Genomic DNA, 18774 nt, shown 5'->3' with positions numbered 1-18774 from the left:
TACTCAGGCTGAGCACAGTGTACTGTCAATAGTTGTGTGTTTCCAACACATACCAGTGGGGGACTATTACTTGCCAAGATGCTGTCATATCATACCACAAGTCAGAACTATTACTGACACAGACAGGTGACTTTACATTGCTGTGAAACATGCAGTGATTTAAATCAAATCAATGTTTATTGGTTGCGCACCCCGTTTTGCAGATATTATCACAGGTGCAGAGAAATGCTTATGTTTCTAGCTCCAACAATACAGTAATATCTAGCGATACAATCCAAACATTTTAAGAAAGATTAAGAAATTGCTTCTGTTTAGCTGACTAACAAGTATGAGCTGTGCCTTCATACAGCTGCATAAGGGTATTGTGTTGTCATTTATCATAGTGTCATTCCATGTGTCTTCTTTAGGATAGCATTTTCCTGGTGTTATGAATAGAACACTGTAGGGCTAGTTACAGAGGGTCAACGACTATAACCACAAGACATGCTAACCTCTCACCATTAACTATAACAGGGGAGGTTAGCATGTCTTGGGGGTATGATCTTTGACCCTCAGTGTAACTTTCGCACTCATCATTATTCACAATTCATTCAGGATTATCTGTAATCATGGGTAGTATCCACATGAAGGTAGAAGTGTTTAGAAACATATTCTATTCTTATTTAAAATAAAAGTGAATTCAAAATGACATAATACATTATTTACCATGAATTTCTATTGGGCACAAAATAATCTGAAACACAACCAAAACGAACTGCAAATGCATCCAACAATTTTGTAGAGCCACAAGCTTGATGTGTGTGCTAGGAATATGGAACCAAATACCAAACTTTTGACTAATTTATTTCTAAGAATCTTTAGGGGTGTCAATAATTTTGACCCCTACTTTTTTTTAGATGTTTATTTCTTGTTAAACAAAATCTCTTTCTCCGAGCAATATTATGAGCATAAAATAATGTAATTTCCCCAATTTTTTTGAGCATACAATATAGCTCAGTATTTGAACTATAGATTGTATACAGTCATTATTGCTCATCGTTATCAAGGGTGTGAATACTTTCAGACATCGCCGTACGTGTACAGGTCTAGTGTGATACCTTCTGTGCTACACTCTACAGTGCACGTTTGATATCATCATAGGTTTTGTGTAGTAATTAGCACAGCAGGCGTTTGTCATTTCCTGTAATAGCAGATACCAAGCCGTAATTCCCCTTTGTCGTCTCTTCTCGTGGCAGTTCACTGGCTTGTGAGAGCAGAGCAGTCTGAAATATAGAGTGCCTCGTCAGTCTTGACGTTGAATTGAAATTGAGCTGCTTCACCTCTGGAGCTGGACTGATGCCGTGAGGTCAGGCGCATACTACCTGGTTAGCTTATTTCCAACCTTGCCAAGCGGGACTGTCATATTAGGAGTCGCTAAACAGGCTTCTGTGTGAAGTAGAACGCATCCATCGGCTTTTTGTTGCAGCTGTGTGCCCCACTATTGTTATGTATGAAGAATCCTGTAGAGTGTAGAAGAACCCTGTTGCATGAATGATCTGATTCTATCTGAATTATACAACGATAGAGGAAAAGCCTCAGCTAAACTTGTTGCTTTACATGAGTCAATACTAATGTGTTGCGAGAGAAGGTGAGAAGCCTACTTCCTGGTTTTCTGCTGATATATACTGTACTTGTTAACCATTACTGTGCAATCGATGCAACATGGATTTTCTCCTGCAGAATTCATGTGCGATGAAGGTCCCGGGGGTTACGAACCAGGTTAGAGATGGATAAACTTTATTAGTCCACTCGAGATGGGAATGTGTCTTCTGTTTTTATCTGCTTCTGCTTTGATTCACCTCCCCCCCGACACACACACACGCGCACACACACACACGCGCACTCACGCGCACACACACACACACACACTCACACACACACACACGCGCACTCACGCGTGCACACACACACACGCGCGCACTCACGCGTACACACACACACACATTAGGTTGGAGAGGCTGGTGAAATGCCCAATGAGCAGATTAGTTCCTTACTCAAGGGAACCCTTCTGGTTGCAGGCTCAACCCCGGCAGATTTTTACCCCCATCAGCAGTGGAATCCGAACCGGTAACCCTCCGGTTGCTGGCACGCATCTCTAACCTCCGGGCTACCGCCGCCCCATAATAATATAGAGCATAACATAAAGCAACATTACAATTACAATAATAAAAGCTGCATCAATAGACTGCACTTTTCCTCTCATTGACCCCTATAATCACTCAGGTAGATGTTTATTGGGATGAGTCTTGTCCTTGAGGCAGAACTGAGCTATTTCTGCTAGATGGGTCAGCTCCAAAGTAAAAATGTACTATATTGTAAAGATGAATGTATTTTTGTATTTTTGGGCTTCATTTAAGGTTAGGCATTAGGGTTAGCAGGGTGGTTAAGGTTCGGTTTAAAATCTGAATTTACGATTTTGTGGCTGTGCCAACTAATAACCACTCTGCAGAGCTGCCTCCAGAACAATATTCATGACAAAAAAACGTTAACGGGCAATAATCACTACAGGACATTAGATTCCATCTATGTAGTGTTCATAATAGGAAAGGTCTGGTGTTCTTCTGATTTTGAACCATGACGACCCTTGTTGTTGTTTCTTTGTTGGGTCAAGCTGACACATTTGTGGGGTCAATGTTTTCAGATAAATGCACTCTCCTCAAACAAATTAAGAAAATGAACTTGTTTCTGTGGTCTTAACTTTTGGTCTTTTCAAACCGCTCATCAATATCCTACACTCTGTCCAGGAGAAAGAATACTGCACATAAACCCATTACAAGCTGAAGGAAGAGGAAACCCTATTAAAAGAAACCCTCCACAATGGACAGAACTAACAAAGCTGGTCATTATGCCAAAGAAAGAAGGCAACTTAGCTTTTGATTATCAGTGTACCCGTGGGTCCCAGCTGTGTGAGCCTGTGCCAGATGGGCTCGCAACCTCTTCCTTTAGACAGACACAAATACCAGCTTCTGTCAATCAGGAGAATATGCTACACAGTCACAGACTCTGAGGGTGGTAGGACCACAGTCTTTCTAACTACTGAACATGCGGGGGTTTGCTATAGCCACAGCTTGTCTATTAGACTACATGTGGTGGTTTGCTACCATATTCACACAGAGGTTGGACCCAGCCTTTCTAGATCAGTACATTTAGGGGTTTGCTACAATAGTGACATAAAGATAATGATGGGGTCCAGCTGTAGAACAGTGGTTGAGTGGCATTAACGGACCCACAGGTTGGTGTGTGAGGAGGAAGGTGTCAGCTGACACTTCTGCTCTAAATCCAGATCATTGTGACTCAGTATTGTTAGCCTGGCATCCAGACCATTGAGACTCAGTATTGTTAGCCTGGCATCCAGACCATTGTGACTCAGTATTATTAGCCTCGCATCCAGACCATTGAGACTCAGTATTGTTAGCCTGGCATCCAGACCATTGAGACTCAGTATTGTCAGCCTGGCATCCAGACCATTGAGACTCAGTATTGTTAGCCTGGCATCCAGACCATTGTGACTCATTATTGTCAGCCTGGCATCCAGACCATTGTAACTCAGTATTGTTAGCCTGGCATCCAGACCATTGAGACTCAGTATTGTCAGCCTGGCATTAAGACCATTGTAACTCAGTACTGTTAGCCTGGCATCCAGATCATTGTGACTCAGTGTTTGTACTAAAAGTGTAGAATATTCATCATTGATGCCTAACTAGTCTCCTGTGGCCTTCCATGTACCTTCCACTCCATGCTACTACATTATACATTGAGAGCTAATTTACTGCAAATAAGTGCTTGTACCTAGTTTTCACGGTCTATCACATAGTTAGTGTATTCGCGCGTTTGTGTGTGTGTGTATATCTGTCTTGCACCTTCTCAACCTGGGCAGTGTGTATCTGCAGTGAAATAGATAGTGGCCTGTCCTCATGTCCCTCAGCTAGGACAGTGAGCTGTCCTCTACTGTGCTGCTCCAAACCTGTTGCTCAAGTTCTCATACACATTACTAGAAGCTTTAGACTGTACCTGAAGTGTTTATGCTAGTGCTTTCGTTCCCTTCTCACTTAACCATTTAAGGGGTTATGTAGTGTATTTCACACTGTCAACCGTAGCTTTATAGGATGAAGCAGCATGTAGAATGAGAATATGTTGGCCTGTCCTTCATTTGATTTGAAACAAAACTGTTGTTCACTCAAACACACAAACCCAGTTTGAGCAGCTCCTGTTTGTCAGCTAATACATGTCTGCATGTGTTTTCTGGGGTTAAGTGATTAGTCAGCTACTGTTCATATGATGTGCCAGGCTTTTTGTCAGTCAGAGCTGTGTCGCTGCAGCCTTAGTGACCCGTGTAGACGTCTTCAATTACACACTGTCAAGAGAGGGAGGAACAAGACACAAGGGAGGCTGTTGGTGATGTTAGAGTGTTGTTGTAGTTCTGTTTGGCTGGATGCATGCTCCCTCCCTCCATCCATCCCTCCCGCTCTGTGCTCCCTCCCTCCATCCATCCCTCCCGCTCTGTGCTCCCTCCCTCCATCCATCCCTCCCGCTCTGTGCTCCCTCCCTCCATCCATCCCTCCCGCTCTGTGCTCCCTCCCTCCATCCATCCCTCCCGCTCTGTGCTCCCTCCCTCCATCCATCCCTCCCGCTCTGTGCTCCCTCCCTCCATCCATCCCTCCCGCTCTGTGCTCCCTCCCTCCATCCATCCCTCCCGCTCTGTGCTCCCCCTCCATCCATCCCTCCCGCTCTGTGCTCCCTCCCTCCATCCATCCCTCCCGCTCTGTGCTCCCTCCCTCCATCCATCCCTCCCGCTCTGTGCTCCCTCCCTCCATCCATCCCTCCCGCTCTGTGCTCCCTCCCTCCATCCATCCCTCCCGCTCTGTGCTCCCTCCCTCCATCCATCCCTCCCGCTCTGTGCTCCCTCCCTCCATCCATCCCTCCCGCTCTGTGCTCCCTCCCTCCTCCCTCTGCAGTATACGTGCATCGCATTCAGAGCAGCAGCCAGCAGGTGGAGATGACATCATCTGCACTGCAGCACACTGCAGCACTGGGTCTGAACAAAGACATGTCAGCCAGGCTTGCTGCTGCCGCTAAGTCCTCCCCTCCTGCCCTCGCCACCGTCTCTCTCCCCCTCTCTCCTATCCTTCCTCTCTCAGAGAGCATAACCCTGGTGGCTAGAAATGCTGCAGGGCTGTGACCTACTTAACCCCTCTGACCCTTACCTCCCCCCTCCTACCACTAGGGTATGGTCTGGGTATGGTACCTCTGCAGCCCTCATCAGCACTTTGCCCTTAGCCACCTATGGAGAGGTGAAGAAAGCTAGCACTATGGTGGAGGTGTGGGGGGGGTGTAATTTAAGTATCAGCCATGGCTAGTGACAGGATGAGAGCTGGGGAGAGACATAAGGATGGTGTGTATGTGGGATGAACATCCATTGGATTTTCTAGATCTACTACACATCATCGGTGATAGAAGTAATTTACTGGCCATAGGCTGCATGTTTTTTCCTTTAACAGTAACAATTACTTGACTTATAGTGAACACAAGCATGACATTCACTCCCTGAAGGGCGGAGAGCTTCTGCCTGAGACTGACTGCCAGGAAACGCTGTAGTGTAAATGTCACAAGGACCCTGCTGTGGCAGCTCCCCACTTAGGGAGTCATTACATTGTTACTGCAGGGTCCCCTCAGGGAGATAATGTACGAACGTTATCATAACGTAGTGATGGAGAATGGATGTACATGTATGTGTGTTTGTATTTTTTCCATTGTGGGATTTTCTGACCCGTTTTGTACTCGTGCTCCGAGTCTTCCTCTTCCCATTCATCAATAAGCCAATGCCGCGGGGAGGGAGGAACCATACACACACAGGCATATTCCTGTCGCTTAGTTACCGCTCGGTAGCAGGTTGCCACAGAAACAGCCTCACTGTGGCTAAATGAGAAATGCTAATGCAGTGTTCCTACTGCCTTCCCTGCCTGCCCTTCCCTACTGCCTTCCCTGCCTGCCTTCCCTACCTGCCTTCGCCTTCCCTACTGCCTTCCCTACCTGCCTTCCCTACTGCCTTCCCTACCTACCTGCCCTACTGCCTTCCCTACTGCCTTCCCTACCTACCTGCCCTACCTGCCTTCCCTACTGCCTTCCCTACTGCCTTCCCTACCTACCTGCCCTACTGCCTTCCCTACTGCCTTCCCTACCTACCTGCCCTACTGCCTTCCCTACTGCCTTCCCTACCTGCCTTCCCTACTGCCTTCCCTACCTGCCTTCGCCTTCCCTACTGCCTTCCCTACCTGCCTTCGCCTTCCCTACTGCCTTCCCTACCTACCTGCCCTACTGCCTTCCCTACTGCCTTCCCTACCTACCTGCCCTACAGCCTTCCCTACTGCCTTCCCTTCTGCAATGGACCTACTGCCTTCCCTACTGCCTTCCCTACTGCCTTCCCTACTGCCTTCCCTACTCCTGTGCCCATCCCATCCCACGGTCTGTGTGTGTGTGCGTTTGTGTGCGAGTGTGCATGTGAGTGTGTGCGTATGTGTGCGTGTGTGGATGTGTGTGCATGTGTGTGTCTGTCTGTGTGTGTGGATGTGTGCGTCCGTGTGTTTGAACATAGAGTTCTCTTCTCTATGTTGGTGTAAGTGACTAAAGCACACTAACTGCAGGTCAACTGATGGAGAGCAGTCCTACTCCAACCATTACCCACTACCCATTACCCACTACCCACTCGTTGTTCATCATCATTTGATTTGACTTGTGTGGCTTCAAGCATAAAATACACTGTATGCATGCAATGTTCTGTATGCGTGTAATTCATTGTTATGGCATTCAGCACTTTTAAATGACTCAGCATTTATTATGTTTTGAACCGTAATTCCAGAGGCATTTCTTTCAGTCCAGGTTGTAGATCTGTTGGTTAACGCTGCTCATGGTTGGAAAACTATTTGCCAGCAGCATTTAGTAACTGTACAGCCTAATAGCCTCCATCTGTCTATCTATGGAAAGCCTTTCTCAAGGACTATGGACGAGTGCTTGTTGAGTGATTTTATACAGTGGCTCTCAGCCCCTCCTACCATATAAGCCAAAGGTAGTGTTATGCGGCCAAGAGAGGCAGAACACAGCAGGAATGATAAACTCAGTCATAATGGGCTAGAGTTAGTTCATCAGTAGGAGAGAGAGTCCATCTGCAGACTCTCCTCATAGGGTGTCTAAGACCGCGTGTGTGTGTGTGTGCGTGCGTGCGGACACTTTCACCAAGCCTCCATCCACTCCCTGGTCAATCATCCAGTCCAGATTACTAGAAGAAAAAAACATTTTTATGAATGACTGCAGCAATTAGCACAATATTGATGGGCCTTAAAGGTTATTTAAGTAAAGGCAACAGTGGTGCTGAAGTTAATGACTGATGTGTTTCGACGTGTTCATGTGTCTTGGTTGCAGATACCTTCCGATTTATACAGATGCCTTCATAGGCACCATAGTACTGGGTGTCACTGATGACCATACTGCAGGTCTATGGATGCTGACGTGTGTTATGTGTCTATGTTGTAGATAACCAGTTCAGAATGTCCATCCTGGAGCGCCTGGAGCAGATGGAGAGACGGATGGCAGAGATGGCCTCCCATCACCAGCAGGGCAGCGGAGGAGGTGCAGGAGGAGGAGGGGGAGCAGGAGCAGGTGGAGGAGGAGGAGGCGGTGGTGGTGGTCACAACAGCCAGACACAGGTAAAGTAGATCATACTGTAGGAAATGCACTATTTCATTGATGGAGCAATGGCTTTGTGATGTATTCAACGATATAGAAGTGTCTTTGATATTGTATGTACTTGGTAGATATTTGGCTTATGGAGGATGACATGGGAAAAAAGATACTGTCTGTTTCTGTTTGAGAAGTCAGGTGTTGTAAAGTGTTGGTGTTGTAGTTGAAAGTAACACTTGTTGTGTTTGTGTGTGTTGTCAGTGTGTGTCAGGGCAGGGGCAGGCGGGCAGCAGCTTTGAGAGCCGTGTGGTGGTGGTCTGTGAGAAGATGATGAACCGGGCCTGCTGGGCCAAGTCCAAACATCTGATCCACTCCAAGACCTTCAGGGGCATGACCCTGCTCCACCTGGCCGCTGGGCAGGGCTACGCCACCCTCATCCAGACACTCATCAAGTGGCGGTGAGTGAGAACCTCAGACACCTCTGATTGTCTGTTTATCAAAGTAATATACAGAGAGACCTTGGGACATATAAATATATATTATGGAACTGGTTTAGGACCAGGAAATACTGTATTCAAAAATTGTAAATAGATGAAAACTTTATGTGGATAATGTTGTGTTTTAGCCAGAGGTAGTCTGGGAGTACAGTGTTCTGTTCTCTCCTCCAACAGCACCAAGCATGCAGACAGCATTGACCTGGAGTTGGAGGTCGATCCCCTCAATGTGGACCACTTCTCCTGCACCCCTCTGGTAAGATATAGAAAGCTGTATCTCGTGAAACCACTGCAGGAGTCTTCCATAAAGCCTTTCAGACGCTGCAGACTTTCAGAAATCATTCAATTGTAAGATTCACTTTTCCAAGAATGTTAAGTTACCACAGGCATGCTGGCACCTTTCCTCTGACCTGTGACCTATGACCTGTGCCCCTTCTGTCTTTTCTCCAGATGTGGGCGTGTGCCCTAGGTCACCTGGAAGCGGCAGTGGTCCTGTATAAATGGGACCGACGGGCCCTGGCCATCCCTGACTCCTTGGGACGCCTGCCCTTGTCCATCGCCCGCTCCCGCGGCCACACCAAGCTGGCCGAGTGTCTGGAGCAGCTGCAGAGAGAGGAACAGCAGCCCCCTGCACCTCTGCCCCCCACCACACGCATGTCCTTCTCCCCCACCCCCACGACGCTCCCACCTCAGACAGCTGGATGGTCACATGGGCCAGCGACGGCGTGATGGCGCCCGGCGGGAAGAAAGGAGGCTCCACCACGGCCACCTCGAGCAACCTCAACCCAGGTCAGAGCAGACTGGGGGACAGGAGAGGCAGTAACTGAGGCCCCACACTGGTATCAGTGGGGTAAAGGGACAATAGATAAGAGCTTTAGACAAAAAAAACATTTTTGAAATATTGTTTGTTTAAATGTCTTGAAAATAGTATCTTGTATCCCTTCTGCAGACTTGAGAAGGCCGCGATCTGAGCCCTCCAACTACTACAGCAGTGAGTGCCAGCGAGACCTGCCCCTGGCCAAGAAACACAAGCCAAACCCAGAGATGTTCCAGGCCCGGCCCGACAAGGCCATGTCTGTCCCACTGAGCCTGGAGCAGCAGCAGCTACACAAGCTGTCCTTCAGCCCCAAGAGCCTGTCCCATGAGGGCCTCAGCCCAGAAAAGAGCCTCTCTGGTGGGGGAAGTGCTGGAGAATCCGGAGGAACCAAGTGGCGCTCCAGGGAGGGTTTCTCCAGTGGGGGCTCAGGCAGGAAGGGCTCGGGGGGCTCTGGGGGCAGCAGCCTGGGAAAGGAGAAGCTGGCTAGCAGGCTGAGACAGAGGGAACAGCTGGGGAACATGCTGGTGATAGCTGAGAGAGAGATGGTGAGCACTGAGCTGCTGTCCTACAGAGAAGATCTGGAGAACCAGGACTGCATGACACAGATGAATGACCTGCAGGTCAGTTAACTCACCCTACTCTCTAATGTCTCTTTACTCTAGTTACTCTTTATCATATCTTTACTGGAGATAGTTGCTTTTTACCATATATTTACTCAAGACAGTGACTCCACTGCCAACCCTGTCTATTGGCCTGCTCATTGCACGTACATTCACACTTGTTTACCAGACAACACTATCAATAGCACGTCATAGTATCGACCTCACGTCTATAGATCTGCACTACCAGTGAATATACATGACAAGAAGATGTGATTGACCGCTGGCAGCTCTGTTGGGCCGTGCCACTGGATCCCCTGACGTGTGAAGTCAACACACACACCCACATACACAGGCCTCCCCGGCAGTGTGTGGACCTCCATCACCACATAATAAACTCCATCCATTGATCGGCTCTCACAGCCAAGAGAGCCCTCTGTCATCCATCACAGTCACACTGAGGCTGAGCCTGGGAGATGAGGGGCAGAGCGAGGGATGCACAACAATAACAACCATCGTCTTCATAGTCATTGTCACGATCACAATCGTTGTCATGTTTAATGTTCATTGTTTCTTAGAAGTCATTCTAAACTTGCAAACTCATAATGTGGAAACATCTAAGATGAAATGGGGATGTAATGACTCATCCTTCCTGCCACATTGTGATGCACCGGAACCAAAAGGCACGTCATTGTAAAGCAACGGAACAAACCGACAGACAATAAGGTACCAATGTGCTAAGTGTGTGATCTGCAGTATGCTCAATCCTGGGGGATTCTCCCCCTGCAGGTGAACATGATGACTCTGGCAGAGCACATCATTGAGGCGACCCCAGAGAGGATCAAGAGGGAGAACTTTGTGGCCCTGGACGGGGTGCCTCTGGACAGTACTGGGGTCAGCAACACCATGAGCTGGTTGGCCAGTTACCTCGGAGACGTGGAACAGCTGCCCAGCATTATACATCTACGGTGAGAAACACAGCAGAGCCACACTCTGGACTGAATGTGATCTGGTCTGGTTTTCTGTACCCAGATTAAGTCTATACCTAGTCTAAAAAGCATTCTCAATGGAGAATATGTAGGCTTAACTCTGATCTGGGGAACTGACCATAAATGTTTTGCAGAAGATTTCCTGTGCATGGCATAGCAGTAGTGTATTGGTACTACATTTTCTGACAACAATATTTAGCTGATTACTTTTTAACTGTCACCTCCAACCCCCTGCCCCTCCCTCTGTCTTCCTCCAGATCTCTGTACAGTGGACCTCTCGCTCCGTCCTCCAGCCCAGGGGGGTCTCCCCTGAGGGAGGGGTCCATGGGGAGGCCCACCCTGCCCCCCCCGGCCGACTGGAGCGAGTTCCTCCAGGCCTCCAACAGCAAGGTGGAGAGAGACCTGGCCCAGCTCACCCTGTCCGACCCCGAGCAGAGGGAGCTGTACGAGGCCGCCCGTCTAGTCCAAACTGCCTTCCGCAAGTACAAGGTACAGGCCTGGATGAGGTACCACACACAGTATCATACCTGCTGTCCAAAACAAAGTACAGCATCTCTGTTAGGACTGGCACTCTATGTTGATGTGGTGTTGACCTTAATGTTATCAGGTGAAAAGATGAATGGGTCCCTTGAATCTGGAAAGGTTGCTATATGAACAAAGCTACGTCCTGGTCTGTGTCGGAGTGTGCTGAGTGCACAAGACACTATCTTTGCTGTGAGGACCCTCACCCAGTAATCATCAATGGATTGTGTTAATTAACACTCATATCTACCTCTCTCTGTGCGTGTCTCACTAAGACACACTCAAACTCTGTGGTCCCTGTGGTTTCAGCATGGGAAAGGACTGCTTTGAGCAGAGCATGGCCTTGCTTTAAGGAAAGACTGCACTGCTCCTTTTTCCCTGCTCCCTGTAAGCTCTCTCTACCTTTCTCTTCTCACTCTCTTTAAATGATATGTGTGTGGAGCCCGCTGCTTCCTGTCCTTAACCAGCTCCACATACCCTGCCCAGCTCCCCCACGCCTCACCTTGCTCCCACCCTCCCATGGCTAGCTTTAATGAGTTTCCACGTCTCAAACTGTTCACTATCGTTCACTGTCATCTGTTCTACCCCTCTGCCAGCTGACACTGGGGAGGAGAAGAACTCTGGGCTGGCACCACCACCTACCTCTCTTCTCTCCCAGCCCAGGATGGAGCCTCTCCCCCAGCCTCCTCAACCCCAGGTCTTCCCTCTGTCCTCCAGACAACCAGGGCCCTGGGCCCAGGAAGAGACCTCAGGGAGCCGTGGCGCCCTATAATAGACTACGCCACTTCCTATACTTTGACTGCTGACCTCTGACCTCTCCTACTCTCTCACAGGGGCGCCCATTCAGAGATCAACAGGAAGTAGCTGCGGCCGTCATTCAGCGTTGTTACAAGAAGTACAAACAGGTAGGCTGGGCACACACATGGAGATTCAATAGTTGGATGCTTTTACATATTGCTTTATCTTACAGACAGTGGATAGATGCAGTACATTTATTAGGGATTTTTAGAAAGCCTTTAACTTTTTCTAGGCGCAGACTGAACCTTGTTCATGCCTTCGTGATTCACAATCTCACATTTTCTTTGTTTGCAAGCTTACATGGATAGCCTTGAAGGTAACATATTTTCACTGTCTCAGATTGCTTACAATGCAACCTAAGTTCACTTGACTTGGTTATATTGATACTCAACCTACATCAGCACCTTTCCTAAGTCCAGTTATATAGTATTGTGCCTGATTCACACTCTAGGGCCAACCTTAACCGTACTGGCTAGTCTATCTTTTCCAGCACGGTTCCAGCAACTAGAGTGAATGCGTCACCAGTTCAGCCCAGTTTGGCTTGACTTGATTTGGCCATAGAATGTGAATCAGACAAGAGATGTGTGCATTTGAGGCCATCATTTCCAAACCTCCTGTTCCTGACCCTCCGTCTCCTCCTCTCTCTGGTCGTCTCGGTGGCAGTATGCACTTTATAAGAAGATGACGCAGGCCGCCATTCTTATCCAGAGTAAGTTCCGCAGCTACCAGGAGCAGAGGAAGTTCCAGCAGAGCAGGCGGGCGGCCGTGCTGATCCAGCAGTACTACCGCGGCTACAAGGAGTTTGGCAGGCTCAGGCCCCACCGCAGAGGAGCCGCCGCCGCCCTGGTGCAACATAAACTCAGGTATGTGTATACACACACACACACACACACACACAAACACACACACACACAGGTAGCTAAACACACTGTCACGCTGATATAAAGGATGTTGCAGACAGGCGCAGGAATACACAATAGGGGTTCTTAATACACCCAAAACAAACACGTATACAAAACACTGGGCTGTACCCAAACAAAAGAGAGAGGGTAAACCTTGATGAACGACACGGAACGATACCCGTAATACACAATCTATAAAGCACGCAGCATAACAGCTGCACCAACGCTTAGGTACTCACACGGCCAACGGACATGGGAACAATCATCGACAGCCCAATGGGGGAAACAAAGGGCACATTTATGCAAGTACTAATCAGTCGGAGTAGGGGACAGGTGTGTGTAATGACACAGTTCAGTGCAGCCTAGAAGGCCGGTGACGTCGACCTCCGGAACTGGTGAACAGAATGAGCAGTAGTACTGGGGGGATCCGTGACACTCACACAACAACACACACACACACACAGTAGCACACTCACACTGAAACACAACAACACACACACACACACACAGTAGCACACTCACACTGAAACACAGCAACACAAACTCAGGTAGTGAAATACACATTATAAACTGGGTGGTTCGAGCCCTGAATGCTTATTGGCTGACAGCCACGGGTATGACAAAACATTTATTTTAATTATAATCTAATTATAATCTCATTATGTTGGTAAACAGTTTCTAATAGCATTAAGGCAACTCAGGGGTTTGTGGTATATGGCCAATATCCCACGGCTAATAGCTGTATCCAGGCACTCCGCGTTGCATCGTGCTTAAGAACAGCCCTTGGCCATGGTATATTGGCCATATACCACAAACCCCCCTCATGCCTTCTTGATTAAATAACACACACACACGAACATACAGCAGCATAAACTCAAGTAGCTAAATGCATTGACACACACTCAGATACACACACAGTAATACACACATACAGGATGCAGGCCTCATTACAGGATAGCGGCAGTCTGCAGTTGTTACATCTATTTTGGGACTTATAAATGAATGATATGTACCCATGGTTCTTAAAGAATATAACTTATAAATGAATGATATGTACCCATGGTTCTTAAAGAATAGAACTTATAAATGAATGATATGTACCCATGGTTCTTAAAGAATAGAACTTATAAATGAATGATATGTACCCATGGTTCTTAAAGAATATAACTTATAAATGAATGATATGTACCCATGGTTCTTAAAGAATAGAACTTATAAATGAATGATATGTACCCATGGTTCTTAAAGAATAGAACTTATAAATGAATGATATGTACCCATGGTTCTTAAAGAATAGAACTTATAAATAAATGATATGTACCCATGGTTCTTAAAGAATAGAACTTATAAATGAATGATATGTACCCATGGTTCTTAAAGAATAGAACTTATAAATGCCTCATGAGCTTAGTTCAACTGCCGTACCCCATCAGAACCTAAAATATAAGCTTATTTTAAGCCAATATCTGTAAAGAAAGTACATTTTAACAAACTCTATATACCCTCAAAAGTAATATTTTGATACCCGTAGCTCCGTCTATGAATCTGAGAGTGGTACATTTCTCCAGCCCCATCCCTTCTCCAGCCCCATCCCGTTATGAAACGGGAGTGGGGAGAAGGCAACTGCTGACTGCCACTTTAACCTTGCAGACTTCACTTGGAGAAATCAATTTATAACGAACGACCGCAGTCCCATTTGCAGTCCCTAGGATCGTAGTGGCCTTCTGTGTTCATGCGTTGGTTGAGATTTTGAACATACGACTTCTGTAAATATCTTTTACATTGATGAAGGCACCAAGGCTCTTGAGTTTCCCCGGAGAGGATAGTATCCATGCTATAACAGAATCTCCTGAAGTCAAGGTTAAAAGCGTGGTTGAAAAAGAGCACAAGCATTGTGAAACTACACTAGCTTCAAAAAGACACAGTATCTTTTAACATCGTGGACCCTCTCAAAAGCCAGTGTTCCCTCTTGTCTTGTGTGTTGCAGAAGTAGTCTGCTCTCCAAGAGGCAGGATCAGGCTGCCAGGAAGATCATGAGGTTTCTACGCCGCTGCCGCCACAGGTAAGCCCCGCCCACAACACTAACTCCTATGGGTTTCCAAATGTGTTTGTTATGTTCACACACACACACTACCAAATACATACCTTCTTTCAGTGTAGGGATTTGCAAGATATATGAATGGTTTACTACACCTTAGATGGCGAGAAGGAGTCTGCACAGATGAGAGGGACAGTTCTCTGTTTTCATTTGTCTATTTGATTTATTTTGGGGTTGATAAAAGGTCTAGGTGGGTTATATACAACACTTCAGACACCCCCCTCTTCCCCTCCACTGTATTTGGCCCCCACCTCTCTTCTCCTCGCCCCAATTCCTTCCCTCACAGTGCCTACTGTGTGCTAATAGCTGTCTGGTATTGTTTTGCTTTTTATGCGAAGCCCCTTGATGGACCATAGACTGTTCAAGCGGGTGAGTGCAGCCTCAGCAACTCAGTTCGTCCTTCTCTTTCTCTCCTCCTTGTCTACACTGTATGTCTCTGCCTCTCTCTCTCTCTAACAATACAGTTATATATCCTATATGTCCTTGACCTCCTCTCTGCCTCTCTCTCTCTCTAACAATACAGTTATATATCCTATATGTCCTTGACCTCCTCTCTGTCTCTCTCTCACTCTCTCTCACTTTCTTTCCATCTATCTCTCCCTCCCTCCCTCCCTCCCTCCCTCTCAACCTCTCTCTCTCTCTCTCTCTCTCTCCCCCTCCCTGTATCTTGTCCATCACTGTTGCTTGATGCCTGCTTGCATGATGGCTGCCTACTGGAGCCACAGGTGGACTGACTGAGAAGCTCAGAGTCAGAGCAGGCGTAGCTTTACTCTTATTAAACCAACTAACCACCGCTTATGAATGACTATGTCACCGCAACACTTAACAGGCACCTCTTTCTCTTCTCTGGAAAGGAGTTGAATTGTTCTTCTGTTTTATTGATGTGGTTGTGAAAATGCCTATTTACAGAACGGAAGGTTGTTTTCTCTATGTTGCATGACTCTATGGGCCTTGCTCTTTAACATGTACCCCCAGGCATGCTATGGACCAGATGTTTTCTCCCAAACAGCTGTCTGTCTTACTGTCTGTCCTGTTGTGCCCCACATGACAGAGTTGAGGGTGGGCTTGATCCCCTTTGGTTTTGTTCCCTCAAACTGTCAAAACTGTCTTGTACGAGCTCCCTTCGGCATCGCATTGATATCTGTCACTATTTCAGGCCTGGTTCAATGACACTTGCGTCATCACTGAAAATATTGAAGAAATTCTTCATGGGTGGAAAAAACGGTTTGTCTGTCCCACTACTCCCCCGGAAAGTCTTCGGGCATATTGACAGAAATACCGACAGTATGTGATGGTTATCATCAGCGTCATCATCTTTATGACTCACAAACACTGTAGTTCACCTTCTTAGGCAAGAGGGAATTTTGAATGTATGAATCAATTCATTGTGAGAATCAATTCATTGTATGAATCAATTCATTGTAATATATCAGCACAATCTCTATATGACAAATTGCTAGGTTGATAAGGCCATACCCCCGATAACTTAACTTCCTCTGTATCTGAGACATCCTTACTGTACGGTATGGGTTACTGTGCTTTGAGAGCAGGTGAGGTAGCTACAGCACTATAAAGATGCGATAGCATGCATGTTTTGTTAAGATCTGGGTTACAGTGCTGTGATAGCACAAATAGGTCAGACTAGCAGTACCAAGCAAACAATGGGGAGTCCCTGCCATGCACCTCCAGGGAGTTAGAACAGCAGGAGTGGTACCCGTAATGGATTCACACCCCAGGGGAAGAGGAAGAGGAAGTAGCACACTGAGAATCACTAAACCTACATAAATAGCAGTGTGGGTGGGGGCTCACCGCTGAGCTCGGTAGAGTTAAAGGACCTTCGGGTTGATACACGTGTAAACCCATGTGAAATGCAACGCATTCTGAATTGAATTTATTTGGGTAAAAAACATATACAACATTATGTACAATGTATTCCCAGAGGACAGCATTTAAAAGTACAAATTAAAACACTTGTTTGCAAACTGGTCCTCAGTGGTAAAAAAAATGGACATTACCTTGGTTCTATCCACTCATTGTCCACTCATTGTCCACTCATCCTAAATGCATATGAGAAGACTTTTCTCAGAAGCAGTATAGAAGGTACAGCCAGGCAGAGCAAATACACCAGTCCCAGTGTTCCTGTGGTCAGCAGTACAAGCACCAAGGGCCAATAGGTATATTGATTATGATATAACACAGTAATTGGCTAATGACTTACAGTACAGTGAGATCTACTGAGTCCATTGTATACACTGATTAGGTGTGGTGTTTACTGAGCCGTCAGTTTGGCTCTGGCTCAGTTTGGACATGGTTCACAAGTGGAATGCCAAGGTAATGTCACTTCCCAGTGGACATAATGCAATACAAACACAATACAAGTTTGGATAGGATATTTTTGTCTAAAAAATATCTATTACATGTCAAGGGACTGTTTCCAAATTGAATGCGTTACGTTTTCAATTGTGTTAGTAGTTCATCATTTAGTGATAGACACAATAATACAGTCCTCTGATTAAACTCATTTAAACACAATTCTGGAGTGATAAAGTCATTTATTTGGTGCATAGCAATGTTCCAAATACAAACCAATGTGTTAACCTCTGCCTGCCTTGATGGTCTCTTTCAGCCCAACAAATATTTGGTGGAATTGTCAAGGGACTGTTTCCTCTCTTGAGATTTGTTTTGGAGAGAGTTACATTATCAAGACACCTTATTTCAATCACATTATATTCTCAAGAGTCTAAAAGTAAATCAAACTGCTTTAAGAATCGTTTTCAAGTTTCAATGTTGACCTGTATTGAAGGAATGGGTTCAGTGAGCTGTAAGACTTAGGGATTCAACAGAATCATTTAGACGGAATGAGATCTAATCCAAATAAGTCTTTATCAATGTTGATAGTTGTCAGATTAATCAGTGTTTTCTTTCCAGACCAGCACCAGCTCCCGTTGACGAGGGCTGTGTCGATCTCCATGTCTCTTGTCCTCTCTCGAGGGAATGATGTCCTCTATGGAGGGGAATGGTGTCCTCTAGGGAGGGGAATGGTGTCCTCTAGGGAGGGGAATGGTGTCCTCTAGGGAGGGGAATGGTGTCCTCTATGGAGGGGAATGGTGTCCTCTAGGGAGGGGAATGGTGTCCTCTATGGAGGGGAATGGTGTCCTCTAGGGCGGGGAATGGTGTCCTCTAGGGAGGGGAATGGTGTCCTCTATGGAGGGGAATAGTGTCCTCTAGGGAGGGGAATGGTGTCCTCTAGGGAGGGGAATGGTGTCCTCTAGGGAGGGGAATGGTGTCCTCTATGGAGGGGAATGGTGTCCTCTAGGGAGGGGAATGGTGTCTTCTAGGGAGGGGAATGGTGTCCTCTAGGGAGGGGAATGGTGTCCTCTAGGGAGGGGAATGGTGTCCTCTATGGAGGGGAATGGTGTCCTCTAGGGAGGGGAATGGTGTCCTCTAGGGAGGGGAATGGTGTCCTCTAGGGAGGGGAATGGTGTCCTCTAGGGAGGGGAATTGTGTCATCTAGGGAGGGGAATCCTCTAGGGAGGGGAATGGTGTCCTATATGGAGGGGAATGGTGTCCTCTAGGGAGGGGAATGGTGTCCTCTAGGGAGGGGAATGGTGTCCTCTAGAGAGGGGAATGGTGTCCTCTAGTGAGGGGAATGGTGTCCTCTAGGGAGGGGAATGGTGTCCTCTAGGGAGGGGAATGGTGTCCTCTAGCGAGGGGAATGGTGTCCTCTAGCGGGGGAATGGTGTCCTCTAGGGAGGGGAATGGTGTCCTCTAGGGAGGGGAATGGTGTCCTCTAGCGAGGGGAATGGTGTCCTCTAGGGAGGGGAATGGTGTCCTCTAGGGAG

General features: G+C 47.0%; 1 protein-coding gene across 1 annotated transcript in view; it reads left to right on the top strand.

Moving 5' to 3' along the window:
* Positions 1–18774, top strand: part of LOC112247140 (calmodulin-binding transcription activator 1) — a 479036-nt gene that overhangs the window by 453180 nt on the left and 7082 nt on the right. Inside the window, 13 exon segments of the mRNA XM_042303847.1 lie at positions 7567–7739; positions 7975–8171; positions 8385–8463; positions 8658–8882; positions 8885–8996; positions 9157–9644; positions 10413–10591; positions 10870–11101; positions 11968–12039; positions 12228–12248; positions 12596–12795; positions 14822–14896; positions 15271–15301. Of these exon segments, the coding sequence (XP_042159781.1) occupies positions 7567–7739; positions 7975–8171; positions 8385–8463; positions 8658–8882; positions 8885–8996; positions 9157–9644; positions 10413–10591; positions 10870–11101; positions 11968–12039; positions 12228–12248; positions 12596–12795; positions 14822–14896; positions 15271–15301 (2084 nt within the window).

Source organism: Oncorhynchus tshawytscha, linkage group LG22 (assembly GCF_018296145.1).
Source record: "Oncorhynchus tshawytscha isolate Ot180627B linkage group LG22, Otsh_v2.0, whole genome shotgun sequence".
Taxonomy (NCBI): domain Eukaryota; kingdom Metazoa; phylum Chordata; class Actinopteri; order Salmoniformes; family Salmonidae; genus Oncorhynchus; species Oncorhynchus tshawytscha.
The sequence above is the reverse complement of the archived record's forward strand: the minus strand, read 5'-3'. Positions and strand labels throughout refer to the sequence as shown.